Below are 24255 nucleotides of genomic sequence, written 5' to 3' on the forward strand. Positions count from 1 at the left end.
CTTTTTTTCTTGATTGTTATTTGGTATTGTTTCGCGAAAACCCCCCCAAAAAAACAATTAAGCAATATCACACGAGTAGGACTGATGTATTCACCAACCTTTTTGAAATTGATTCAGTTATTTATCGGTTAGTTATCGGTTTTATTTTGATAAAACTAAAAGATAATCACTCTGCCATGAAGCACTACAAAATCAGAGAACAATATTACTGTTGAGAGGCTGAAATCAAAGGATGTGGACAATTTCGAATTAAACATTGGCTCTGAACGATTACTCAATTATTAAAATATTTGTAAATTAATTTGATAATCGATTTGTTGTCGATTTAATTTTGACAGATGTAGTTTAAACATCCCTCAAGTGGAGGGGTGGTCTTCGTAAATGCTCATGATGTTTGTGATTGGCTAGAGATGGCCGCCGCTGAGATGTCATCGTCTCCCAAGGCATAGCTGTTGCAACTAATGGTCTGGGACCAATGTTGTCTTTGTTTCCATCTGGTGGATTGACCACTTTCATGCCTAACCTGTCGAGCCAGCCAGTCATCTCTTCTAGCTGAGAATGGACTGCTGCAGGCAAACCAGTATCCTGCTCATTTAAAGTAGTGGGGATGTTTATTTAAAAAAAAAAAAAAATCTTTCCATATCCTTAGTCTTTTAGTTGCTTAAGTGTCATGTGTCAATGTTTCTATCCTGTCTCACTGGATCGGCAAAACGTTTGCTGGAGTTGTTCACATTCCAAGATGGTGTATTCATTTCAATACACACCTCTTAACTGTGGTGTTTTGACGTCAATGCCATAATGATTTGAATTGCTCACATTGTTTTCCTCTGCAGCCTGTTTTCCTTGCACCGTAGTCTATCAGGCAGAGCAGTTATTTTGGTGTTTTGCATGCATTATTTATTGAATTGGCAGAATAAAGCTAAGTGTCTTCATCTGTTGTAAAAGAGTGATATCTCAACATTTGCATAAACAGCTTTTGTTGTTGTTGTCGGTTTAAACAGTGCTCATTTTCTGTTAAATTTCTATTACACCTTGTTTAAACAACAAGGTGTTCTTCTTACCCTTTATTGCGAGTCAGTCACTTTATGCTCTTTCTTTACTATGTAATTCGAATATTAGCTCATAATGTTCTAACTAACATTTTTATTCCATTTTCATTTTTTCTCGCCACTTACACTGTTTACTCAGGGCCTGCTTTTCCAGTCATTTCTTTCAGCACACTTGCTCGTTCTATTTCAGGCTGCATGTGAGGAAGCAGGTACACATAATGCAATATACAGTAACATCTGGTCTGGTTAGAGTAGGTGACGAGTGTGTGATGCCATGTCTCGTCTGGACTGGTGAAAGGAAAGGAATTGTGTGACGTGGAAAAAAGGAAAAAAGTGTTTGCCTGACAATGGAATGTGGCCGTTAGTTTCCATCCACGTCAGATGTCGGGTATGACTTTGCAGAGGGGTCCAACAACTGTAGTTCTATAACACCATTCATGTCGGCACTTCCACATTTAGCCTGCAGCCAACTAAACCTAACATGGTACAGGTGTGTCTGCATACTACCTTTTTAAAGTGGAAGTCAACCCAAATATTTTTTCCAAGAATATGTTCTATGCAGGACAACTAGTCAAAACATAGCATTCTGATTAATATTTTGTTTGTGGAATATGAATTAAGCAGCAAAATCAGGGCTCAGGCAACGACCAATCACAGCTCACCTGTTTTTTAAGATGAGCCATGATTGGTCTTTATCTGAGCCCAGAGCAACTCTGATGTCATTTTCAGTCGACAGAAGTGACAAAAAGCCGCCCCCTGAGATGGCTAAAAATGCTTGGATTTTGCTGCTTAACTCATATTCCACAAATGCAATATTAATCAGAATGCCTTGTTTCAACTAGTGGGCTTGCATAGTACATACTGTAGAAAAAAAAATTCGGTTGACTTCCCTTTCAAAGCAAAATCTTGAAGAGGATAAAGTGCAGTAATAAAACACAGACTATTATGAATGATTTTCTCATCTTGTGCACACAACAGTACAAGAGATATCAAACCCTGATCAGAACACTGTATGTATATAAATTGTATTTTCTCAATTAAGTTATTGTATTGGTTGGTAGTTTGGAGGGTGGAAGTCCACGTTAAATCCGTTGGTTCCGGGTCAGTAAAAAAGTTCCACTGTATTATAGCTAATAATTAATTCAACATTAACGAGTAGGATTAAATAGGTTTATGTTCTTCTCATCCCTTTTTAGAACTTGTCATTTGGGTAACAGTGGATGCAACTTATGAACAATTGTTTTCATGTCACCCAAAGGCTTCAAATCAAAAGGAAACCTGTAAATAAGTCTTAATTGATTTGGTAAGCATTCCCAAACATGGATAAACAGATGTAGATATTCATGTTAATTCACCGTTTGCTCACATCCAGGCTTTGTTTGACACGCCTGTCTGCTATCATCCTATCATTGTGAGTCTGCAGGTGAACTTCACAAACAACAGGTGGAATGTCACCATAGTTCCCTCATACTTGTTAGTTAGCTCTAGTTCTCACACCACCAATAGTGACGCATTTGAAACGGCTTGATATGAACATTGCTTTTTCAAACATGTTATTTATATCCTCGCTCACTACAGGGTTGTCTTACGGTATTTTAGGAGCTTAGTGGTACATTAGCCCCTTGAATGTCACTGGCAAAGTGAATTATGAGTTACCATGTGCGATCATAGCACATGTAGCCAATACCACGTGCGCTCATATTTTATTGCAAGCACTAAGTTTATATAATTTGCTGAAGTGAAAACAAAACAATTGTGGCAAACAAAACACTTGTGGTCTCATCTACATTGCAGCAGCGTTCATGTGACAAGTAGGACTGCATTTGGCTTGTACTTTGACACCTTTGGTCTCACGTGCATGTTAACACGTTCGTGAATTAAATGCAGAGACACCTTTATTCATTTGATTGTAATTCTGGTTTGCTGCACTACCACCTGTTACAACACTAGCCGTTATTGAAACAGGAGCAACGTTCACGTGGGCAGGCTTTGATGTAACCACTGCACGCCTACTGAACATTTTGCTCTTCTGTGATTGGATGAAGGTCATTCGAGGAGGCGGGCTTTGCCGCAAAGGTTTGGAAAGTTTCAGTGAACTCCACTGTCTCTACACTCGTAGTGTGAGCTTCTCCGTCAGTTTCTTCCCGGTATGAGCCATGGTCGGCGAATATTGCTCTTTCTCTGGGGATAAGACGGACATGCACTCCCAGAGAAATTCTAAAAACGGACTAAGTTGCAAAATGGTGCTTCAAGCGGTCGGAAAGGTTTTAAGGTAAAATCCATGGTTGTTACGTCTCATGTAGAATCTGCTGTTTTCCGCGCTTAACTAACGACGTGGGGGTATTTTCTTCGAATTTGCAAGTATGGGTACAAAACGTTGTCTCAATATTAGTGTTAACGTCAGTGCATGCTAAACCATATTTTCACGTCGGCGTGTGTAAATACACAGGTAGTAGTGCGTTACTCCACGGCTCATCCAGCAGCTGCTTATTCGGCTCTTGTAGTCTTCAATTTGTTGCACAAATTTCATTTTGACAACACAGGGCAAGAAACGTGAAATTGTCTACTCATATTGCCATTTTTGCAAATGCCCCAAACATTTTGTTATAAATGATTACCTTTTGCGTCATTCGATTAGATCAGAAACGAATAAATATGGAAGCGGCGTTGTTGGATTTTTGTACAAATATGCAAGGTAATGAGTCACCTTTTACCTTTGAGTAGCGCCTGCTTTAGAAACTGCTCATGCACCTGACTTAACGGACATGAAAGTTGTTTTCGGTTCTCTGTGGCGGTAATTTATTAGAAAGTATATCCCGGTTTCTGTCAACGTGTTGTAACACACCAGGAGTTACATTTCTCCACTTGACCTACATTTTATGTGTGACAATTGTTGGATAGATTCATAATTTCATCCTCTGAAATCAGACCGAGAAAACTCAAGAAGAATGTATGACCCAGATTAGCATGCTAATCTGTTTTTGTATGTCATACAAGTGACACAAATGATGAACTACTCCTATTAATCTCTGTAAATACTGTAAAGCAAATACCGACTCATAACACAGTTTACTCGTGTGTTTTAAGCCTGGTTGTGTGACACGTGAAGGTGTACAATCAGAATGAATGGGCTCCTTAATGGGACAGCTTGCCTTGTTAATTATTTGGTCAAATTTACTCCTACCTTTTTAAGCCCTGGGACAAGCAGCAGACAAAGGCCACATACCTCTAAACCTGTTGACTGTGAACTACAATGGAAGATTCCATGTCTTTTTTAGAGCTTCGAACCGATTTTAAATAATGTGGGGCAATAGGGCTTTAATGTGCATAGATACATTCATTGTTGCACGTACCATATATTACGGACCATTACGTGCACCGAATTAATAGGTGCAATATCAATGAAGAGGTCTATTTAAATAAAATGCATGAATAAAATCATACATAAGACGCATCAGATTAAAAGGCACATTATTTTTGTAAAGCATTGTATGAAAGTTTATTCTAATTATACTGTATGTTTATTTGACACAGTAGATTTGCTCTTACCATGCTAGGTTCAGACCAGTCGAAAAAATCCAGTGGCGCCGCGTGTCTTGCTTTTGTTCGCCATGCAATCACACAGGGGTTGCTTCGGGTGGAGGAAAGGATCCTCCGACAGACGGGAAAAAACATTTGAACATCGCAAGTCAATCTGGTGACCGGTGGTTGTGTTATTATTTGCCTTTAGCTAATGCCATCTTGGTTGACAGTTCAACAGCTGTAAGCAAGTTGATGCACTCTCGATTATACCTTTTTTGCTCCGTCCCGGCAGTTATTGGAAGCTTGCTGTGTCGTTTACCTCGTGCCAGTCAGGTCCCAGGTTGGATCTAACCGGTGTGATGGGACTACATTTCCCATGATTCTTGGGCACGAAAGCGGGAAGTAGTTCAAATTCTGGTTTGACGAAAACAGACGCTTGCTAGCTTTTAGATGCAAACATGAATGACTGTTTTCATGCAGCCAATAAACCCTTTAAAACCTGAATATTGGCAGTTTTTTTTTTTTTGAAAACCCATGTAAACGCGTGCAAAAACCCAAATATGCCTTATTCAGTTTTTTTAAATTCTGAATATCATGCTTCGTTACTCCCTTTCCAACCCGAATATGCGCACATGTGTAGGTGTAGGAACGGAACTCGTTCGTAAATTGAGGACTTCCTGTATATCCGACATTGAAGTCAAGTGTCGGGGGATCGAATTTTTACAAAGGTGTTTTGAGTAACAGTATTGACTTTATATTTTACTTAAATTTAATCGCACTTGAAACATGAAGCTTTAAGTGGACATTCATGGTGATAGTAGTAATTCAGCCACGGTTGAGATCGATTCATTTTTTTACGCACGGTTATGACGTGACGTCATCATTAGTGATGTCTCCATGAAATGAGATGAGCATCGTAATTTCCACCAAACACTGTATTTATTTCTACTTCCTACCTAATTGCTTCACTGTATAAATGCCCCGGGACACGCTAGACCACATTTACTTCCGTAAACAATACGTCATGACTCATGGGTGACGTTGTCTCTTCTTCTGCACATGCGGGTCACTTTGGCGACGCATCTATTCATACAGCAGACAAGACCGAGGTCGCATTTATAATGTTACACTATAATTTACACCCAAATGTTTTTTTTTTGAGCATTAAGACTTGCAGTGTGAACCTAGCCATAGTAATCATTTTTAAAGGTTGTCAAGCATTCAGGAGTTCACACCAGGATTAAATTGCTGATTTGTGGTTCTTCAGGATTTGTTAAATGATATTCCATCTCCAGAGAACACCAGACTAAAACACTTAATCACAGTTTACAAGGTTGCATAGTTTGGGATTTTATGAGGATCTCGGTCTGCTATGGAGCTGTTTACAGCTCCTCTGTTAACCCATTTCCTCCTTTGTGTATTTTTTTTCTTTTTTAACAAATGCTTAATGAACAAAAAAAGCAATGGGAACTCCTAAAGCATTTTTGTTTTGCTGGTAACCCTCATGGCTTAGAGTTTACATTTGACAGATGTCATCATCAGTGTTTGAGCTAAACTTCCTCCAAGTAACTTCTTTGTGCCAGGCGCGGAACAACAATTTCAATCTTTTCTTACAGCATTCGCCCCACCCCCCGACCACCCCCAACCCCCTTTCCTTATCACACGTTGGTGTTGTGATGTTGATGAGACTCCATTATAGTAATAGCAGGGGGCCCTTGCATACTCCGCAGGCCCATGAGCTACTGAATGGGATTTAGCACAGGATGACAAGGGAAAGAGGCGTTTGGCAGAGTGGTGCTGGGACAGTAGAAGTTGTTGAATTGGAACCGTGTGTGCACATTTAGGCCGGTTTCCTGGCTACAATTCTCATGTACTGATTTACAGTGCTGCTGATGCCCCCAGCGATGCTCCTGATTAAGTGGTGGCAGCTGTGCTTTCTATGTTTGCTCTTGCTGCTTATCTCGTCCCCACAGAACTAAAAACTGATGAGGTCATTTTGAAAAAGATGCTTGTGATCTTCACAGGAACTTTGGCAGAAGCTTTGACAGGCCAACAGAGCCTTACACAATTGTTGAAGGTGCTCGCTTGGGCCCTTTTTAGCCTTGTAATGGCTGCTGTGGTTTTGCTTTGCAGAGACCAAGCTGCCCTCAATGCTCGGTGGTTGTTTCAGGCAAGAGAACAGTTTTGTCTGTTCAATTTGGGTCCTGAAATAGATCTAGGAACCTGGCTTGGAGTCAACGGATCCTCCTGACAGACACTGCTCTCCTTTCATGAAAAAGTCCATTCGCTCCTAATAGCAAATACATGTTTGATGTCCTATTAAGAGTGATAAAACATGAAAACAAACTCTGTGAAGCCCACAGAGATGAAGAAGCAACAAACTGCAAATATTTGATTGGTTTATTATTTTTGCAATGACAAAGCCAGTTGAAAGACAGCTTTAAGATAAGGTCACATAGGTTTGAGTCACTGTCCCCTTGAATGTTACTGTAGCATTATTAATAGCAACAAACCAGTATATACAGCAACCGAGTCATGGTCAGTTGTTGATGTGTTAATATACATATCTCGAGGGGTGTGCATCTCTCCAGTAAAAGACGATTGGATACTTCTCTTGGTACTGGGGTACGATACAATACATTTTCAAGTGGGATGATTTGATGCAGTTCGATTCCGTAGGATTACAATTTGAGTCGATATTGTACAGCCGTAGCTTTTGTCATGTTTATTAGTATTAGTAACATGTAAAAGCTCACCAAAGCCCATAGTATTCAAGTTAATTAAGTTCAAAGAAACAGCAATTTATCAGCAACATCAAACCGATTTATACCTTGTTGTGCATGTCTCAGAAAAGATTTGATCTCAAGATTTGACTGCGGGTTGCGTTAGCTTGGAGCTAGCAGCTACCACTGGCTACCATGCGTCTGATCTCCGTTTGCTTTGGCTGTCGGCGCTGACGTCCGTACCGAGTCCCTGCAAACTTTGCAAATAACTGGTTTGCACTTTCTCCTCCGAGGAAAAGCCAAACCAAATCGACACTGTGGATGTGGAGTTTCTTTTCGGAACCAACTCTGCTTCGTGGTGACTTTCCGCTATAGTTCCCCGCTAGACAAACGGGGAGGCGGGGAGTGTCACGTACCGGTGCACTGTGCGTGCTGTGATTGGTTGGTCGCGTATACGCGTCAGCGGCTTTGCGCCGCCATAGAGCTAAACTGTTTAGAATGTGCCATGTAGACGATCAAACGATCTTTCGGCTTTAAGAGATCGTGAACATGTTAAACCGCTTAACTATCTAATATTGTCATATCGCCCACCCCTAATTGGAACTGGGTTCTCTTAATTAGGCTTGTGGTGTACACAGCACCATACACATGGGCTGTTGTAGCAAAGGTGGCTAACAGCTCCATATATATATTTTTTTGTAGTTTCAGTTGAGCCAGGTGTCCCTTTAACATTGCCCACATAGTATACATTTGCACATAGTTTGTATGCACATTTGTTGGGTGTTTGCGCATTGAAACCCATTAAGACTCCTCAGGACTCTGTTGTTGTGGACAATTCTCAAGGTCTCTTGTGATGCAGCTCATAATGTGCAGAACACAGCTGTTGTGACCGGCTGGGTTGCTTGTGAAAAGTGGGGGGGTGTAGGGCAGGAATTACTGAAGCAATAAGGCTTTGCTTGTTTCAGCGCGTGTACTTGAAAGCACAGGTGTGTATTTGCTTGACACAGTCAGCACATTCAAATCTAGCGATTTATTTGAGATCTGCTTTTTAGTGTAATCGGGCCAATGATGTTGTACCTAAGGGTTGTCTGTTCTCTCTCGCATGATCCTGTGAGCCTGTTTTTAACTGAGCAGATTAGGGGTTTTGTTTATAATACAATTTTGAATCCAGAAAATGCCCGCATTTAAAATCTTGTCTCAAGTATAATTTAAAAAAAAAATAGCTTTACCATTGGTAGGTAGTTGAAAATTGTCATCTTTAAAAACAAGTTGCAACTGTAATGAAAGAACACAGCGGTGCAGTCAATTTGAGCTTCTAATGAATCTCCAGTGTACAAGTGTACATTTATTCTCTGCACTGCTGATGTGTCCAGCTGAGTTGTATTACCAAAATCTTAATTTGCACCACACATACGTATCCATACAAAGAACAAGCAGTTTCTGCGCATCGGTAGCGTTTCGTCACAACGTGCTATCGCCAACTAGTGAACTGGAAAACATATTACAGTTTTCAATCAATCTAATCCACCAATTAGATTTTCCCTTTTCAACTTACAAACATTCTGTAAATTGGGCAGTTTTGGCAGCATATAGTCAATAAAGAAGGCTGGTGGGTGGGGGGGGGGGCGATCGTGCTGCTGCTGGTGAAAGTGAAAGGGGGCAAGATAGTGGCTAACAGATGCAATTGAACAGCTGCCAGGTCACTCGTTCTATTGCTCTGTGTGCAATGACCTGCATGTCACCCGACTATACAAACCCTTATTTCCTTATTGCCTATAAACACCAGCATGCCCACTGCCTGCTCCCTCTTCTCCACCTTTTCTGTATAAATTAGACAGCATCAAGTTTGCGACTGGGATCTTTCCATGGCTCTGATGCATTTCCATACAGGTCAAACCAGGTTTTCTTGACTTGTGGGATTGACTGGTCCCTTTTGGTGGCAGACAGGCTGTGGCTGTCCGTTCCCCATGTGAAGAGTTCTGGTCTCGGTCTTGTGGGCTGCCCTGATCTGGTGAGACGAAATGGGCATCTGCTGCCTTTTATGGCAAAGACTTGCCTTACCAAGAACAGGCGTGCTGTGTGTGTAGCGAGGGCAGACATGCACATATGAGGGGAGGAATTCTGGCATTGAGGAGGTTTTATTTATCCTAAAATAAACGTTAACAGCTCCAGAAATTCACCTCCCCTTGCCACACAAATGCTTGCTAGACGGGGAGGAGGTGTTTGTGTGGAAAATGATGAAATAAGGCAGGAAATAGCTTGGTGAGCATAATGTTTTCTAAAGGAAAAGAGTGGACGGCTACTAAAGCGAACAAACTTGAACCTTTCTCAGGAGCCGAAGATTTCTGAGGAACTTATTCGCAGGGACTTTATGTTGTCGCACTGATGGCATCCGGAGATGAAGCGCTTTGCTCTGCTTAAGCACTTTCACGTGATGAAACATGAACCCCAAAGCCACAAAGTCCTCTGTATCTGTTGGTAGTACTGAGTAGGTTTCTCCTACTTTGTATATTTAGCTATAGAATGGAAGCAGGAATAGACAAAAGGTAGGAGTGTGTCCTCTAGAGAGGTATTGGCTATTATTTAAAGCAAGGTGAGTGAGATCAGAAGTGAAAGAGTGAGATTGTAATGTCAATTTAGTGGCCATGAGATGAAGGCAAAGGGCAGGCAAAGATGAAAAGAGAGGGCAGGAATGAGGCCCAAGTCATTGCTTGGACAATGGGCTGTTTTGACAGGTGAGGAGGGAGAAAGACCATCATTAAAAAAGAAAAAACTGAGGGGAGGCCAGGGCAGAAATAGAAAATGTAAATCCCTAATTGGCAGCTGTCCAAAGTACACATTGATCTCTAATGATATATTATTACCCAAATAGCAAGAAGTTATGTTTTCACAGAAAAGTGATATTTATGTCCTTTGCATTATTTATAGAAGAACAATATGTAGAAGAGGAATCCAAAAAATTGAGCGATTAAAAGGCTTGAAGCAGTGCATGTATTCTCTTGTAGACATGTTGTGATTACCGGGATGGAAAGAAGGGCGTCCCTTTCAGTTGAGGAGCAGTAAACTACTTTTTGCCAAGAGATATCATGCTAGTGGCCGAAATTTGTGCCAGCCTGCCACAGATTGATGTGTATGTAGGAAACACTGCGACTGCAATGTCTCAATTCGAGCATGTATTAATGATAATGACATCATTGTTTGGATTGGGGAATTACGACACTACGGCCAATCACAAAATGTGCAAACTATTGGTCGGTCCGATACAGCTGATCAGATCGGTGGCAATTCTAGTATTTCTAAATGTTAGTTGAAGCACTGTTGTATTTGTTTTAATTATTTCCACTTTCTTTGAAAAGGAGTTGACTTGACTTGGACTTTGAAAGGCATTTATTTGGCAAATGGATATTAGTATTTTGTTTTCATTTCATTATATTTATTCATTTTTTTGTTTCTATATTTTATTTATAATTTATCATCAAATATTAAAAAGGTCATTAATATTGCCATTAATTTTACATGATTTTAAGGAAAAATTCTATATCGGAATATCTACCGTTAATCGGAATATAAAATTCTGTCCATGTTGCACACCTCTGATGTCAGTCACAACCCAGTATTATTATCTGTAAAAGCAAGAGTTTTTCTTACAGTTCTTGCACTGGATCGCATTTAAGTTTGCAGGTGGCCCTAATTAAGTGTCCACATTTCCAGTCTGCTTCTGTTTGTTTGTCACACTCACGCATCAAGTCTTTTAACCTTTGCCCCCAGATTACACTGTCTGCACTGCTGCAGAGTAGAAGTACGGCCAGGGTATGTTGTAGCCCACCAAGTGTGATGTGACATACCTGTGGTAAAACTAGCAATGGAAGTACAAGGCAATGGGGATGGCCGTCTACGGCTTCAGAAGTGACATTAGGTTAGAGGTCAGAGTGAAAGGTCATGTACGTACACACAGGGCTCTTTGTCCATGTCGGGATGTGAATCCACTGTTGCAAAATGTCATCCCTCACTTTGAACCTTGGAATGATCTTTCTGTCAACTGCCAAAACTAATTCAAAAGAGAGTGTAGATTCCTGCTAATTTTCTTAGTCTGAACTCAGGAGTCTTTTTTTCCCCCATTGACATTGCATTTTCCAATTAACTTAGGCGGATGTCACATTCTATCAAATACTTTGCACTTGCATGTTGCATGTGATGCCTGAAAAAGTGCTATATAAATACACTTTGATTTGATGTGAATTCTTGACAATCCTCTTGGATACGGTAATCTTTCAACATTTTTTTTTTGCATTCCTGGAAATGTTATTGGAGTCTAGAAACCACCAAAAGATTAATTTACTTGCCATATTTCACAGTGTGAGATTGCATACCTGCATGAAAGTGCAACATTTTGACCTTCTTCTTCTCTTTGACAGGAAGTCAAAGACAAAACCAAATGGAAAAAAGCCTCCAGCGGAAGAGAAGAAGCAATACCTAGAGCCGGAGTTCACAAAGATCCGAGTGGTGGATTTTGACCTGAAAGAGCTGGTGGTTCTGCCCCGAGAGATAGACCTCCACGAATGGCTAGCCAGCAACAGTAAGTGATAGTGGTTGATGTTTGAATACCATTTAATTACACAGGGCATTTACATGGACAAGTATTCAGACACACTTCTTAAAATGACTTTATGGAATACATGTTGAATGAGACTCCTTGGTTTCAGGGGGAAAAAAAAGACAATTGGGACAATTAATTGGGACAAAGATAGGGCTATGCAATTAATCAAAATTCAATTACAGTTACAATTATTACACTCCATGATTACAAAATTACCATGATAATACCATCATTGTAAAAAAAAAAAAAAAAGAATATTCATTTATATCCAATGCACTGTTTGTTTACAGAAGGAAATCATACTTGAATTTATACATTTTCACCTTTTTTAAAATTGTATAATAACAAATTTTATAAATGTCGTTTGGTCCAAAAGGAACTTACTTCCATTTATTTGTCTTTATATTTTTTACGTTTAAACATTTTCTTGTTTTGTAGAATAATCGTGATTTCAATTATTACCAAAATAATCATGATTGATGTTGTTTTAATAAAAAAAAATACATTACATATGAACAGTATGTTGAATGTACACATCTGTCTTGTCTTTTATCTTTCCATTCCAACAATTTACAGAAAAATATGGCATATTTTGGAGATAGTTCGAATTGCGATTAATTACGATCAATTATTTTTTTAAGCTGTGATTAACTCGATTAACATTTTTAATCATTTGACAGCCCTACTATATATATATATGATCTTCATTTCAGATGTCAAAAAGTATTTGCAGCTCCCAAGTGTTTTGTTTTCCGTGGAAATCAGGTCCTGGCCTAGCCAATTTACAACCAGTACAAAAACAGTCAAGGGCCCTGCTGTAATTTATTTTGTATTTATTTTAGTGAAGTGCAGTACATTATCTTATTTGAAGTTGAATTTATGTATGAACGAACGTTTGGAATAAATGGGTCATATTTTCTCATAACTAACATTGCTGACTATGGTAATTTGTTTTAATAGTATAACTTCATAAAGTCACTTCTAACAATCCATACTAAAAAATAGATTAAAGCATGTAGCATACCTGCTGAGCGTATAGGACAATATCATTATCGGACGGTACTACAGGCCGCGATATCGGTATCGTATTGCAGGTGAAATAGTTATATCAGGACACCCCTAGTTTTTTTTTTTTGGGGGGGTTTTTTTTTTTTTTTTTTAGAATAAAACGAAAAAACTAAATTTACTGTGTACGCTCACTCGTTCTGCTCCCAGTCCCTGAGTCGCTCATCAAATCTCAACTGTAAGGGCAGCTGTGTTAGATTTGTGATGGACAGTCGATGGAGAGGATACAGTAAATAGCTGCTTGCTGCAGCTGCTTTGGCTCACAATAGTTTTGCCAAACTACGGCTAAACACGGCATCGAATCTAGTGGAATCCTTAATAACAGCTCAGCGGCACCTCGCTGAACCTGCGTATAAGCACTAGTTTGTGTTGCCGCTGTCACTACATGGATTCAGCAGTTTTGAGTCAGTAAACACTGAAGCACTAGCCATTCTACCCAACCACAGGCTACAAGGCAACGAACGGAATTTCACAATACCACAGGCTGCCCCAGAAGCATCAGCGCCATCGATGTAACTCCTGCTCATCGCTAATTGTTGACTTGCATGTACTTATGTACGCTGTGCTTAGCTCTAAGCTCTTTAACATACTGTGTTTTTTAAGGGTGCATCAATTTTTGAAGAAATTGTGTTTGGGGGTAACAGTTTGTGGTATTTTTATACTATCAATATAGGCAATTACAGTCACTTTTAAGGGAGGATCAATTATCTGCGACAATTCGCGGTTGGCTTCAGTCCACCCGAATACCAAAGTGCCACAATACCTTTTTCTATAAAAGGTGTCCAACTGATGCCAGGTGAAAAACAAGACAGGAGATTTTCTGGAAATGCAAAATGGTGGAAAATGAAAATGTCAGCCAACAGAAGCCGCTGGCGGTGCAGCAACTACAGTACAGAGCCAAACCTTTAACACGATCCAGACATGGCACAGTATTTAGCCCGTTCCCAGCAACACAACACACTGTTCCTTTAAACACCATCACTTACTGTCACTCCTGTTTACCCGTTTTCTTCTTCCATAATTTTACACTAGGCCTTATGAGCATAATTTCTGGATTTGTGTTAGCACACAGTCGCAAACAGTCTGTTGATTGATTATCCTTTTTATTTTGTTCGTCTCCCTGACTCTGTTTTTCTCAGGTATTCAATAAAGCGCTGCTTGAGAGTTGAAGGGAAACATGTTTTCACATGTTAACTTTCTGTCTACACAAAGTTCAAAAAGTAGTGTATTGATATTTAATTTTATCTCCAAACAACAACAACAAACTCAGTAATGAAAAAAAAAAAAATCTAAATGATTTATTTATTTATATTCATTTATTACATTCGTATTTCTCACTATGTTGGTTGGGCTTGAACAATATTACACAATTTCAATAGCCATATGTCGGCAACCAAATCTCAATGGCAAGAAAAGAATGAGTTGCGTTGCACAGGAGTCACATGAAGACCAGAGGACAAGTTTTCCCACGCTCGAGTGACATGAGTGGGCTTTTGAAAGTAACACTTTGACTGTGGGAGGCTCACCTGTGGTGAGCTAAATGTTGCCGCTTTAATAAGCTAGCATTACCTTGTACTGTGAGTCATCATCTATGTTGTGTTTAAATGCAAACACATTCTTTATCTGGCAACGTGAGTGTAGGAAATTAAAATAAATCAACCTCATAAAGCTGCTTTTGGCCTCCCTGCTGCTGAGAATTTGGACCATCACAATAAAAAAAACATTTTACACCTCTTAAAATGTTTCTGTCATTTCTTTGAGAACTCTTGGCTTGCATCCATTTTGACAACTTCAATGCTAAGCCGTCAATAAACCTAAAGTGTTTGGGGATAGGTTTAATTGCTGCTTAAGGGTGCTGCTTGTGACTGTGACTCATTGATGTCAATGCCACATGCTTGCCAGTCCACGAGAGGACGCGTCATTAGCAAACATGCCTCTTCCGTGTTGTGATGTCAATGAGCATTATGAAGAGAGCATAATCATTTGCTGATACGCTGGCGTGTTACGTTGCCATTTTGTGACCTCTCCTTTTGTCGTTTTTGTTCCTGCAGCAACTACATTCTTCAATCTTATCAACTTGCAGTACAGCACCATCTCGGAATTCTGCACTGGAGACAGCTGTCAAGCCATGACGGCATGCAACACGTGAGTCATGAGCCCCACTTTTAGCCTGAGTTGGTCAATCATGACGGGGTTTTTTTTTTTTTTTTTTTTGCTATTGAAATTATAATAATGTCTGAATCATAAACACAGTGTTACATTGTTAACAGCCAGACACTTATAAAACCAAGCACACTAATATTGCGAAACAACAGAACAATCTAAAAACACTCTTTTCATCATGTCACGTGATCACGCAAAAGGTTTTTGTTTTATTTTTGAGTCATATTTTGCTGGGTTTTGAAATTGTGGGACTTTTAAGAGAATATTTTATTAGGTCCCACTTTTATCTGCTTCGGCGCCGCTTTAAAGGGGACGTCAAATAATATGTTCTATGCGGCCCCACTCATCGAAACACAGCTCACTTGTTTTCTGGGTTTGGTCATGTGACGTGCGCAAGTTGAGTCCTTGGGCACTGTGAGGTCCTTTTCACTCGACGGCAAGTTGCAGTACAAGGCAAAAAGTCCGCCCCCTCAGATGGCTAAACCCAGGTGGATTTTTCTGCTGAACTCAAATTCCATAAACACAATATTGATCAGAATGCCGTGTTTAGACTAGTGGGGCCGGATAGAATAGTTTTATTTGGACTTGACTTGACTTCCTCTTTTTTAGCCACTGTGCCATTTTTAAGTATCACAAGGGAGCTCAAGGCTGCTCAACTGTCCATCTTGGAATGAGCAGCATGAGGCATCAGTTGCATTTAAGTCGGCCTGCTCTTTAGCTAAGAGCTGCACACGGCAAGTATGGCACTCCTGTGTCTTCATTCTGCTTTGCCCTCCCTGTGTTAGAAAGAACTGACTAGAGTGACCACCACCATCTTCTCTTCCTCCGCCATTATAAAACCGCTGTCACAGAAGGTGCACAGATGTCTAATAGTGCTGTACAAAAACAAAAGACACAAAATACATGAATAAATTACCCATATTCATTTGTTCTTAAAGTGGCCTATATTTCTTTTTTTTTTTCATAGGTTGTAGCACCAAATTTTCAAGAGCATAGAATTCCCACCAAGGAAGAAATGTGTTTGCCGTTAAACAGTTGATAATACCTGTGTAGCCGTTGGTTCCTTTCTAAGGTCATTGTGCTCAGGAAGACAGTTTGCCCCATGTAAGAATGGGAAGGTGGCTAATTATAATCATTTATCCAACGAGTTTACCCTGTCAGGGTGGGGTACAGACTTAATGTGTGTGCCCTTGTTTTAAGGAGCAGTCCTTTGTTCATCCTGTGTATTCTGCACGCTGGAAAAACCAGATTACCCGTACGCAAATGTACGCACTTGCGCGCCTATACACGCATGGCACATGCAACGACTAACAACCCGACTGTTGAGGCGTAGTACACACGTGACACATTCATTGTGAAAGATGAGCTTGTCATGATTTGACCTCTCAGTCAACAGTCTTTTTGCTGCTGCTGTCACCTTTAAGCCACTGCTTAGCCACTGCTCTCCACACTCTGACAAATGTGCAGTGACCCTATGACGAGGGAGGTACATGTGCAAGTATGTTTTTAGGTCTAGATAGACCAATCCGACGTTGGCCAACTGTGACAGACGTTTGGCCGGCTGTCGGCACGTCACGCTGGAAAAATACACCGCAACAACAGACAGCGACACTGACCATTAAAGTACCTTCTGCACATGCGTGAGATGTAATACCCTTCCTTACCATCGGCGGCGGTAGTCACCATTCCTCCTGGTTAGAAAAACCCAACCGGAAAGCTATTGGCCTGGGGCGGATTATAAAAACGTAAATAATGCATTCAGCTATGTTTTTCACTTACGATGAACTACCACGCGAAGTAAACCCTCACGTTCTTGACACAGTATCGTGAAATACTTACACTGTCAACCCTCGCTCTTGTACTTGTAAGAAGATTAAGGCAGCAAAGGCGTGCTCGCTGTTTATCCGCATTTGTCACTTCCCGTTTGCTAGCTAACAGCCAATCAGAGTGACCAAATGTCACGACTCACGACGCCGATTCAACATGCTGAAACGCCCACCAGACGCTTCCTGACGGGCTCTGCCGCTACGACAGTGGTCGCTACATCAATCAGACGCCACGACGCTTCCCGACTTCCAACGTGTATCTAGGCCTTTATGGAGATAGAGCAACGTGGATCTTGCATTGGTTTCCACAGCAGGGTGAAAAAGTGGGTCTGGCATTGCTGTGACAACTGTGTAAATAGTGTGACACTATAAATGTGTGACGCATTGAAAACTGCCAAAGACTTAAAAAAAAAAAATTCAAAAAACAATAGGGGACATTCATCATTTTTTGTTTTTAAAAAAAAAAGAATTCAAAAAACAATAGGGGACATTCATCATTTTTTGTTTCTTCTCCATGTGGCTGCTTACTAGAGGAGCAAAACACAATTTGTGAGTGTTGACACCATGCATTTGCCACATTCCACCCTTTTCATCACGTAAAAGTGACCCACCCAGCCTTGTCTTTTCTGGCTGCAGTCACAGCACTGCCAGTTCCCCTGCCCCAAAACAGCTCACTGCTATTTGGGAAGAAAATGTTGCCATAAGCTATGACGGTAGCACAGCCATTTAAGTGTCATTGAAACTATTTTGTGTGTAGACAGAGGACAATGTGTTGAACGGTACATTAATTAATTTGATGTGCATATTTGAGTTCAGCTCTGTTGTTTCCAAGAAAAGTCACACTTTTATTCTGATGTATAGAACAATGGCGACTACCTGCTCCAGGGTCAAACCGTCTGCATCGTCATTTTTCTTCGGAACGTTTTACCATTGTTATAAAGTGTAAACACAGGTTAACCACTGTCAAGCTAAGGTGTGAATGCTGCACAATTACTCGCATTCTTCAACTCTTCTCACCCTTTGTTGACGATGCACCTTTTTTGAGGAATAGGTCTCACAAACAAACAAAGAAAAGCAGAACCTACCCAGTAAATCCATTGATGCTCACTGAACACGAGGTCTTGCACAATGTTCATCATGCTCAACACCTGACTTTGTGACTTTACGGCAGAGGTCAACTTTAGTGCTCAAAGGCCGCATGTAATTTTGAAAATGGGCAGATTGGTGAAGTCTTTCCTAGATGTGGGTTAGGGTGGGATTACAATGTGTTTTGGAAGATGTAAAAAAAAACAAAAAGTAATGCTCAATCATGCTAAATCAATCTAATTATAAGTAAACTAATATTTAATGAAATCCAAATAATGGTTTAAAAAAACAATTTTATGAATATTTTGAAATGTATTATTAGCAATTATTCAAGTGTTTAGTTCCATCCATCCATTATCTACACCGCTTCTCCTCACAAGGGTCGCGGGCGTGCTGGAGCCTATCCCAGCTGTCTTCAGGGCAGTAGGCAGGGGGACACCCTGAATTGGTTGCCAGCCAATTGCATGGCAATATTTAGTTGTAAATTATGAAATAAAATTACAAATAACATATTAATCAACCAGTGTTGGTGGAATGCTAAATAAATCCATGAAACATTACAGGACTTGTAGTAATGTAAATGCTCGGTGGGCCGAATTGGAGACTGGAACCGGCTGCATGTAGCCCACGGGCCATATTTTGCCCACCTCTGATTTAGAGGCATAGGTTCCCTTGAGCTTCTACTGTAACCCTTAAGACATCAGTGAAATTGGTTCATGAGACAAATAAATCTTTAACCCTAGGACACTAACGTCGGGTGATTTTCACCCAGATCAATTTTTTTATGGGATATTTTGTATTGTGAAATTAAAGAAGACAACTTCCAATTTGGCATACAGTGTTGTACTTTTACATAATGTACCCAACGTTAGTGATCGTGTAACTAATTTTAACGTCCGTGTTCTAGGGTTAAATAGGTCTAAATAAGCCCTTGGACATAAAATGTTTCAAGGTTACAAACGGCACTCAATAAACTGCAGGACTTTTTGTGCAGCAAGATGGGAATTAGACCTCGCGTAATTATTGGTTTCTGTTTGATTATTTTATATTTATGGCCTATGAGTTTTATTATAGAAGTAGTCAATGATGGCCTGAATAGTGCGTTAGCATAGGTTAATGTGTGTTTTGTCTCATGTCCAAATTTGAGTTGCGTCACCACTGTAGGATGGGAACCGATGACCCCTGTTTGTCGTCACAGTATGTATGAATGTGCTCTGTTATGAAGTTTCTGTAAGATTGAGTTCCTGTCAACTATTGTGGCCATCTAACAGCATTTTAAATAATCCTCAAAGTGCTACCTAACTAGTGTATGGGGTTTTTCCCCACATGAGGTCATATAGTGCAGTGGATGGATATCTCCGAAGATCACTCACCTATTGTTTCTCCTAGAGTTTTGGGTGAAACACTTGAGTGTGTGTCGCAAGATATGTTTGTGTGTCGCGGCTGCTTCTTCCTCAAACATTCTTAAGAAAACATTTACATGATTCATTCTTGTGTCTGTTCTCCAGAATATACTACTGGCAGGACGAGAAGGGGAAGAAGACAAAGTGCACTGCGCCACAATATGTTGACCTTGTCATGAGTCTTTGTCAGAAACTGGTCACAGATGAGGAAGTCTTTCCAACGAAATATGGTAAGTATCCCTCCCCCTTCTCAAGTGAGGTAATGCAGCCCATTGGACACAACAGCAAATTTTAATCAGAGATGGCTTTGTATGTACCGAAATGTATTTTTGATCCTGATTTAAAAAATATCTTTTTCTTTATTTTTTTCTTGCACATCAGATTTTTGAGATATCTTCATTTTTTGTTTTTAAGTTTGACTTGTAAAAGCTTGCGCCATACGGATTGTAGTACCATGCATTGTAAATTTTAGCTATGTTTCAGAAAGAAATTCCACCTTTTGCTGAATCTAACCCTTAATTCATAAATATTTCTAATAGGAATGCAACGATTCATCGAAAATCGATTTTAAAATACTTAAAATATGCATCGATGTAAAAAATAAAAAAATCAATATTGAAATTTTGATCACAGAAGGATTTGTACTGTATTTTACGGACCATTGGGCACATCGTATTATTAGGCGCAATATCAATGAACTGGTCTTCTTTTGTTTTGTTTTGTTTTAATCATCAGACGCACCAAGGCACATTATTTTTTGTGAAGCATTGTATGTGGAATAGTTTATTTAAACTGGACCGTATGATTATTTGATAGATTTAGCGCTATTATGCTAGGTTCAGACCGGCTGAAAACATCGGGTAGCGTCTTGCGCGCTTCTGTTCACCGTGTAATTACACAGGGTTGGTTCTGGCGGAGAAAGGGCTCCTCCAACAGACGAAAAAAAAGTTTGAACATAGCTCAATCTGGTGACCGGTGGTTGTATTATTACTTTGACTAATGCTAAATGCTATTATGGTTGACAGTTCAAGAGCTGTAAATAGGTCAATGCACTCACCATTATCTCACATTTTTTGCTTGGTCTCAGCAGCTCTTTGAAGCTGATTATGTTGTTTACCTTGCGCCGGTCCGGTCCCACATTGTAACCTTGTAAATATGCGTCTAGAAACGCTTGGGGGTGTACCGGCGACCGCAGCATTGGGCTGGTAGGACTACATTTCCCAAGATTCTAAGACGCAGAAGCAGGAAATAGTCCTAGTCCGGACGATGAAAACAGGCGCCTGCTAGCGATTAGATGCAAATGAGAATGACAACGCAAATGTAATAGGAAGGAGTTAAAGACAACAAACTGAAAAGCTGACTTTGATATACATTAAGTGCACCACATTACAAGGCGAACTGTTGATTTTTGAGAAAATTGAAGGATTTTAAGTGCGCCTTATGGTCCAAAAAATATGGTCATGATAACAGTCAAATCTATTTATTTTATTTTCATTTATTTTCATGTTTAGCTCTTGCACTTAACAAAGCACTGATAACAGGACAATAATATACAGGTAGGTTATGCTGTCAGAATTATTTGTTAATCTTCAAGTTTTTATTATTATTTATTATTATATTAATGTTAAAATAAAAACATCTTTTGGTTATAAAATTAGTCATTCATTTTGTTTAAAAAAAAAAAAGATTTCCAGATCGAAATCTGGAACTGAAAATTGAAAATCGAATCGGAGCTTGAGTGAATCGTTACATCCCTCATTTCTAAATGTATTACTATATTCCATATGTCATCGTTATTATGTTAACAATCTTATTATGAAAACCTGATGTGCTAGAGAAAAACCAAGGGCAAATTGGGAATTGCGCCTAAAACCGATCTAGAAAAATGTAGTTGCATTTTAGTTGCATCTATAATTTAAAAGAATAGTAAAAATGTGTTGACCAGTGTTATTTATTTATGAAAAAGAATGTCTTTGGTCATCCATCTATCGAGCAATGTGTAACGCCAAAATTGACCAGTTTTATCCACCTGTCAGCATGACTGGCATTTAAAAAAAATGAACAAAACAAAAAGACAGAGCTGTTCAAGGTGTCTGTGTGTCTTTCTTCAATTATATCAGCTTTGTGTTGAACTAAACAGGCTCAGAGTTCACACAGAGTTGGTCAACTCACGGGGAAGTCGTCATTATTTCAGTAATTGGCTGTATACATTTGAAATTTTTCTTTGGTAGCGTGCAGTGCCTCAAAGTTTGGGAAACGCCGCTGTCATGCACCACCAAATGTGCTGCTGCTGCCCCCTGCTGCCTCTTTTGTGTTCAGCCACTCAAACAAAGCAAGGAAGCCAAAGTGCTTTCTTGTCATTCAAGTTGCAGGCAGAGAGGGCGGGCGGGCATGGACGTTAGCAAGCTTCTTGCACTTCCTAATCGTCTCACTCTTCCCTCAGGCAAAGAATTCCCCAATTCTTTTGACACGTTGGTGAAGAAGATCTGCCGCTACCTGTTCCACGTGCTGGCTCACCTCTACTGGGCTCACTTTAAAGAGACAGTGGCACTGGAGTTGCAGGGCCACTTGAACACTCTCTATGCACATTTCATCGTTTTCGTAAGGGAATTCAACCTGGTCGACCCCAAGGAGACCTGCATCATGGACGACCTGTCCGAAATCCTGTGCGCCCCCGCCCCGCCTCCGCCCTCGACCGCGCCGGCCCCCTCCTCTCCGACTTCGTCTCCCTCCCCTTCCTCACAAAACCACGTGACGGAGAGATGAGCAGAGGCGCCGCCGACATACCGGCCCGGCGGCGACAGAGGATAAGACGGGAGAGAAGGAAAGACGGCTCGGCCGCCTTCCGCCGTGTGCCAGCGGGACTTGACAGACCTTCCACTACACTAGTGTATTTCGCTGCAACACCAACCAACCAGTCGGAAGGACAAGTGGGGGGGTGGGGGGATTGGCGGGGTTTAAGGAGGGTGGGTGGTGGCGAGGGGCTTGTAACGCCTGCAGGAATTGGTGTGAACGTTCCTCGCAGGGATCAAAAGAAAAAAACAAACATCCCTCCCATCTTCTCTGCCATTTAAACTAGAACAAAAAAATAAGGCTGTGTTTCATTTGTTTGGTTTCATTTCACTTTTACTTTTGTTCGAGAGTTATTTTGGTTCTATTTTTGTTGTTGTTTGGTTGGGTTGAAGGTGTGTGTGTGGGGGGGGGGGGGGTGTCAGCGTAGTGATCAGACCTGCTGTCTACCCTCTAGCTAGCACAACTTCCTGTACATGAGGGGGCTGTACTTTGCTGGGAGCTGCTCTCGCCCGGGGCAGAGGCGCGTCTCTGCTGGCCTCTTCGGACAGCACGAAGCATCACGCTGGCCCTGAGCGCCATGATGGCTAGTATTTGCCAATCCCGCTTTAGATTGTTTATGTGGGGCTTGATTTAAGGCACCTCCTACTCAGGACCTGAGAGAGTATGTCACTGCTGCCAGAGAGGCTTTTCTCTCTTTTCATTCTGTGTCCCTTTAGTTGGTCAAAATCCTCCACATGACCTACACGTACTGATAGCGTGGCCCCCAACAAACATGTCGTGGAGCCTACTTCCCTGTAGAGGGCATCAAAGATGAAAATGCACAGAAACATTGACGGAAGAACATATTGAGATTGTATATTAGATATTTAATCTGATCAGAGAAATGGTGATACTTTAACAGACTGGTGGTTGAATTGCTGTGGGTTGCTGGTTTCTGTGCAGCACGCCTTGCCCCCCCCCCCCCCCCCCCCCCCCCCAAACCCCCACCTGCCAGCAGCAGCACAGATGGACAAAGATGTGACGTCATGTCTGAAGTCCCACATACGCCAACATGATGAGAAGGGCGAGGAGAGGGGGGAGTGTGGAGCGTGCTGGCAGCGAGCTGCAAATCTCCATTCTTTTTTTTTTCTTCATTCGTTGTTGTTTAGTTTTCCACGTCCCTTTTTAAAATTTGCTTTTAAAAAACTATGAAAGGAAAATTAGTTTGGAAATAATAACAATAGTTATCATTACATATAGAAAAAAACAACTTCTGCTTGGACTTCTGTCAGACCTATGTGGAGGAGGGTTGAGTTTATATGTGTCCCTTTTTTAATTTATTTTTTTTTTTCTTTTTTGCAGGGTTCTTCAGTTCTGGCTCTTGTTTTTATGTATTTTAATTATTAACTAAGTTAAAAGCAATTTAATATTTCAAGCTCTGCTGATTATAATCTAATAAAAGAAAAATGCCATTCTGATCCAAGTGTGTCTTGTTTGTGCTGGATCTTCTTTCGTGTTTATTATTGCCGTTAATGTGTCGATATAGGAGACAGAATGTCGGATGTCCTGTGCATAAAATGTCTGCACCTTGGTTTGATGGTGCCAACATCTGCAGCAGTCTCACCCCCAAACAAACACTTTTTTTGTTTAATGCGTTTTAAGATTTGACTTAAAAGTAACAAGTTTAATGGCAACTGAGTGACAATCTTAAGTCACTGACATTCACTTAAGTGCATTTCCAAATCAGATTTAATCAGCTGTTAAGGTCAGTGGATTGAAATGCTTTCCACAGTGATTGTTTTTGTCTAAAGGACAAGAGTAAGAAGTATACAGTGTTTCGCATTGAAGTTTGAAGCATGTTTATTATTTGTGCATTCATACTTTTTTTTAAAAAAATCACGTTTTTGAGGTATGATGATTAAAACATTTGCATTAAATTCGGGTACAAATACTGACAATCGGGCCTAATTTGAGCATTTATCAACTCTTGGTCAAAGGCAAGAATAGCCCGATTCTCGGGTGTCTTCAAAGATTATACTTATCCTGCTG

General features: G+C 40.4%; 1 protein-coding gene across 4 annotated transcripts in view; it reads left to right on the top strand.

Moving 5' to 3' along the window:
• Positions 1-23684, top strand: part of mob2a (MOB kinase activator 2a) — a 68237-nt gene extending 44553 nt beyond the window's left edge. For 3 of the 4 annotated variants that reach the window (XM_086027136.1, XM_086027135.1, XM_086027134.1), the window contains 4 exons: positions 11710-11870; positions 15008-15101; positions 19540-19664; positions 21878-23684. In XM_086027136.1, the coding sequence (XP_085883262.1) occupies positions 11710-11870; positions 15008-15101; positions 19540-19664; positions 21878-22200 (703 nt within the window). In that variant the 3' untranslated portion in view covers positions 22201-23684. Of the gene's footprint in view, positions 1-3146; positions 3322-11709; positions 11871-15007; positions 15102-19539; positions 19665-21877 lie in introns of those variants that run through there. The other variant, XM_086027133.1, reaches the window with a different exon arrangement.
• The last annotated feature ends 571 nt before the right edge of the window (positions 23685-24255 follow it).

This window comes from Filicampus tigris, chromosome 4 (genome assembly GCF_054856515.1).
Source record: "Filicampus tigris isolate MCC_2025a chromosome 4, RoL_Ftig_1.0, whole genome shotgun sequence".
Taxonomy (NCBI): Eukaryota; Metazoa; Chordata; class Actinopteri; order Syngnathiformes; family Syngnathidae; genus Filicampus; species Filicampus tigris.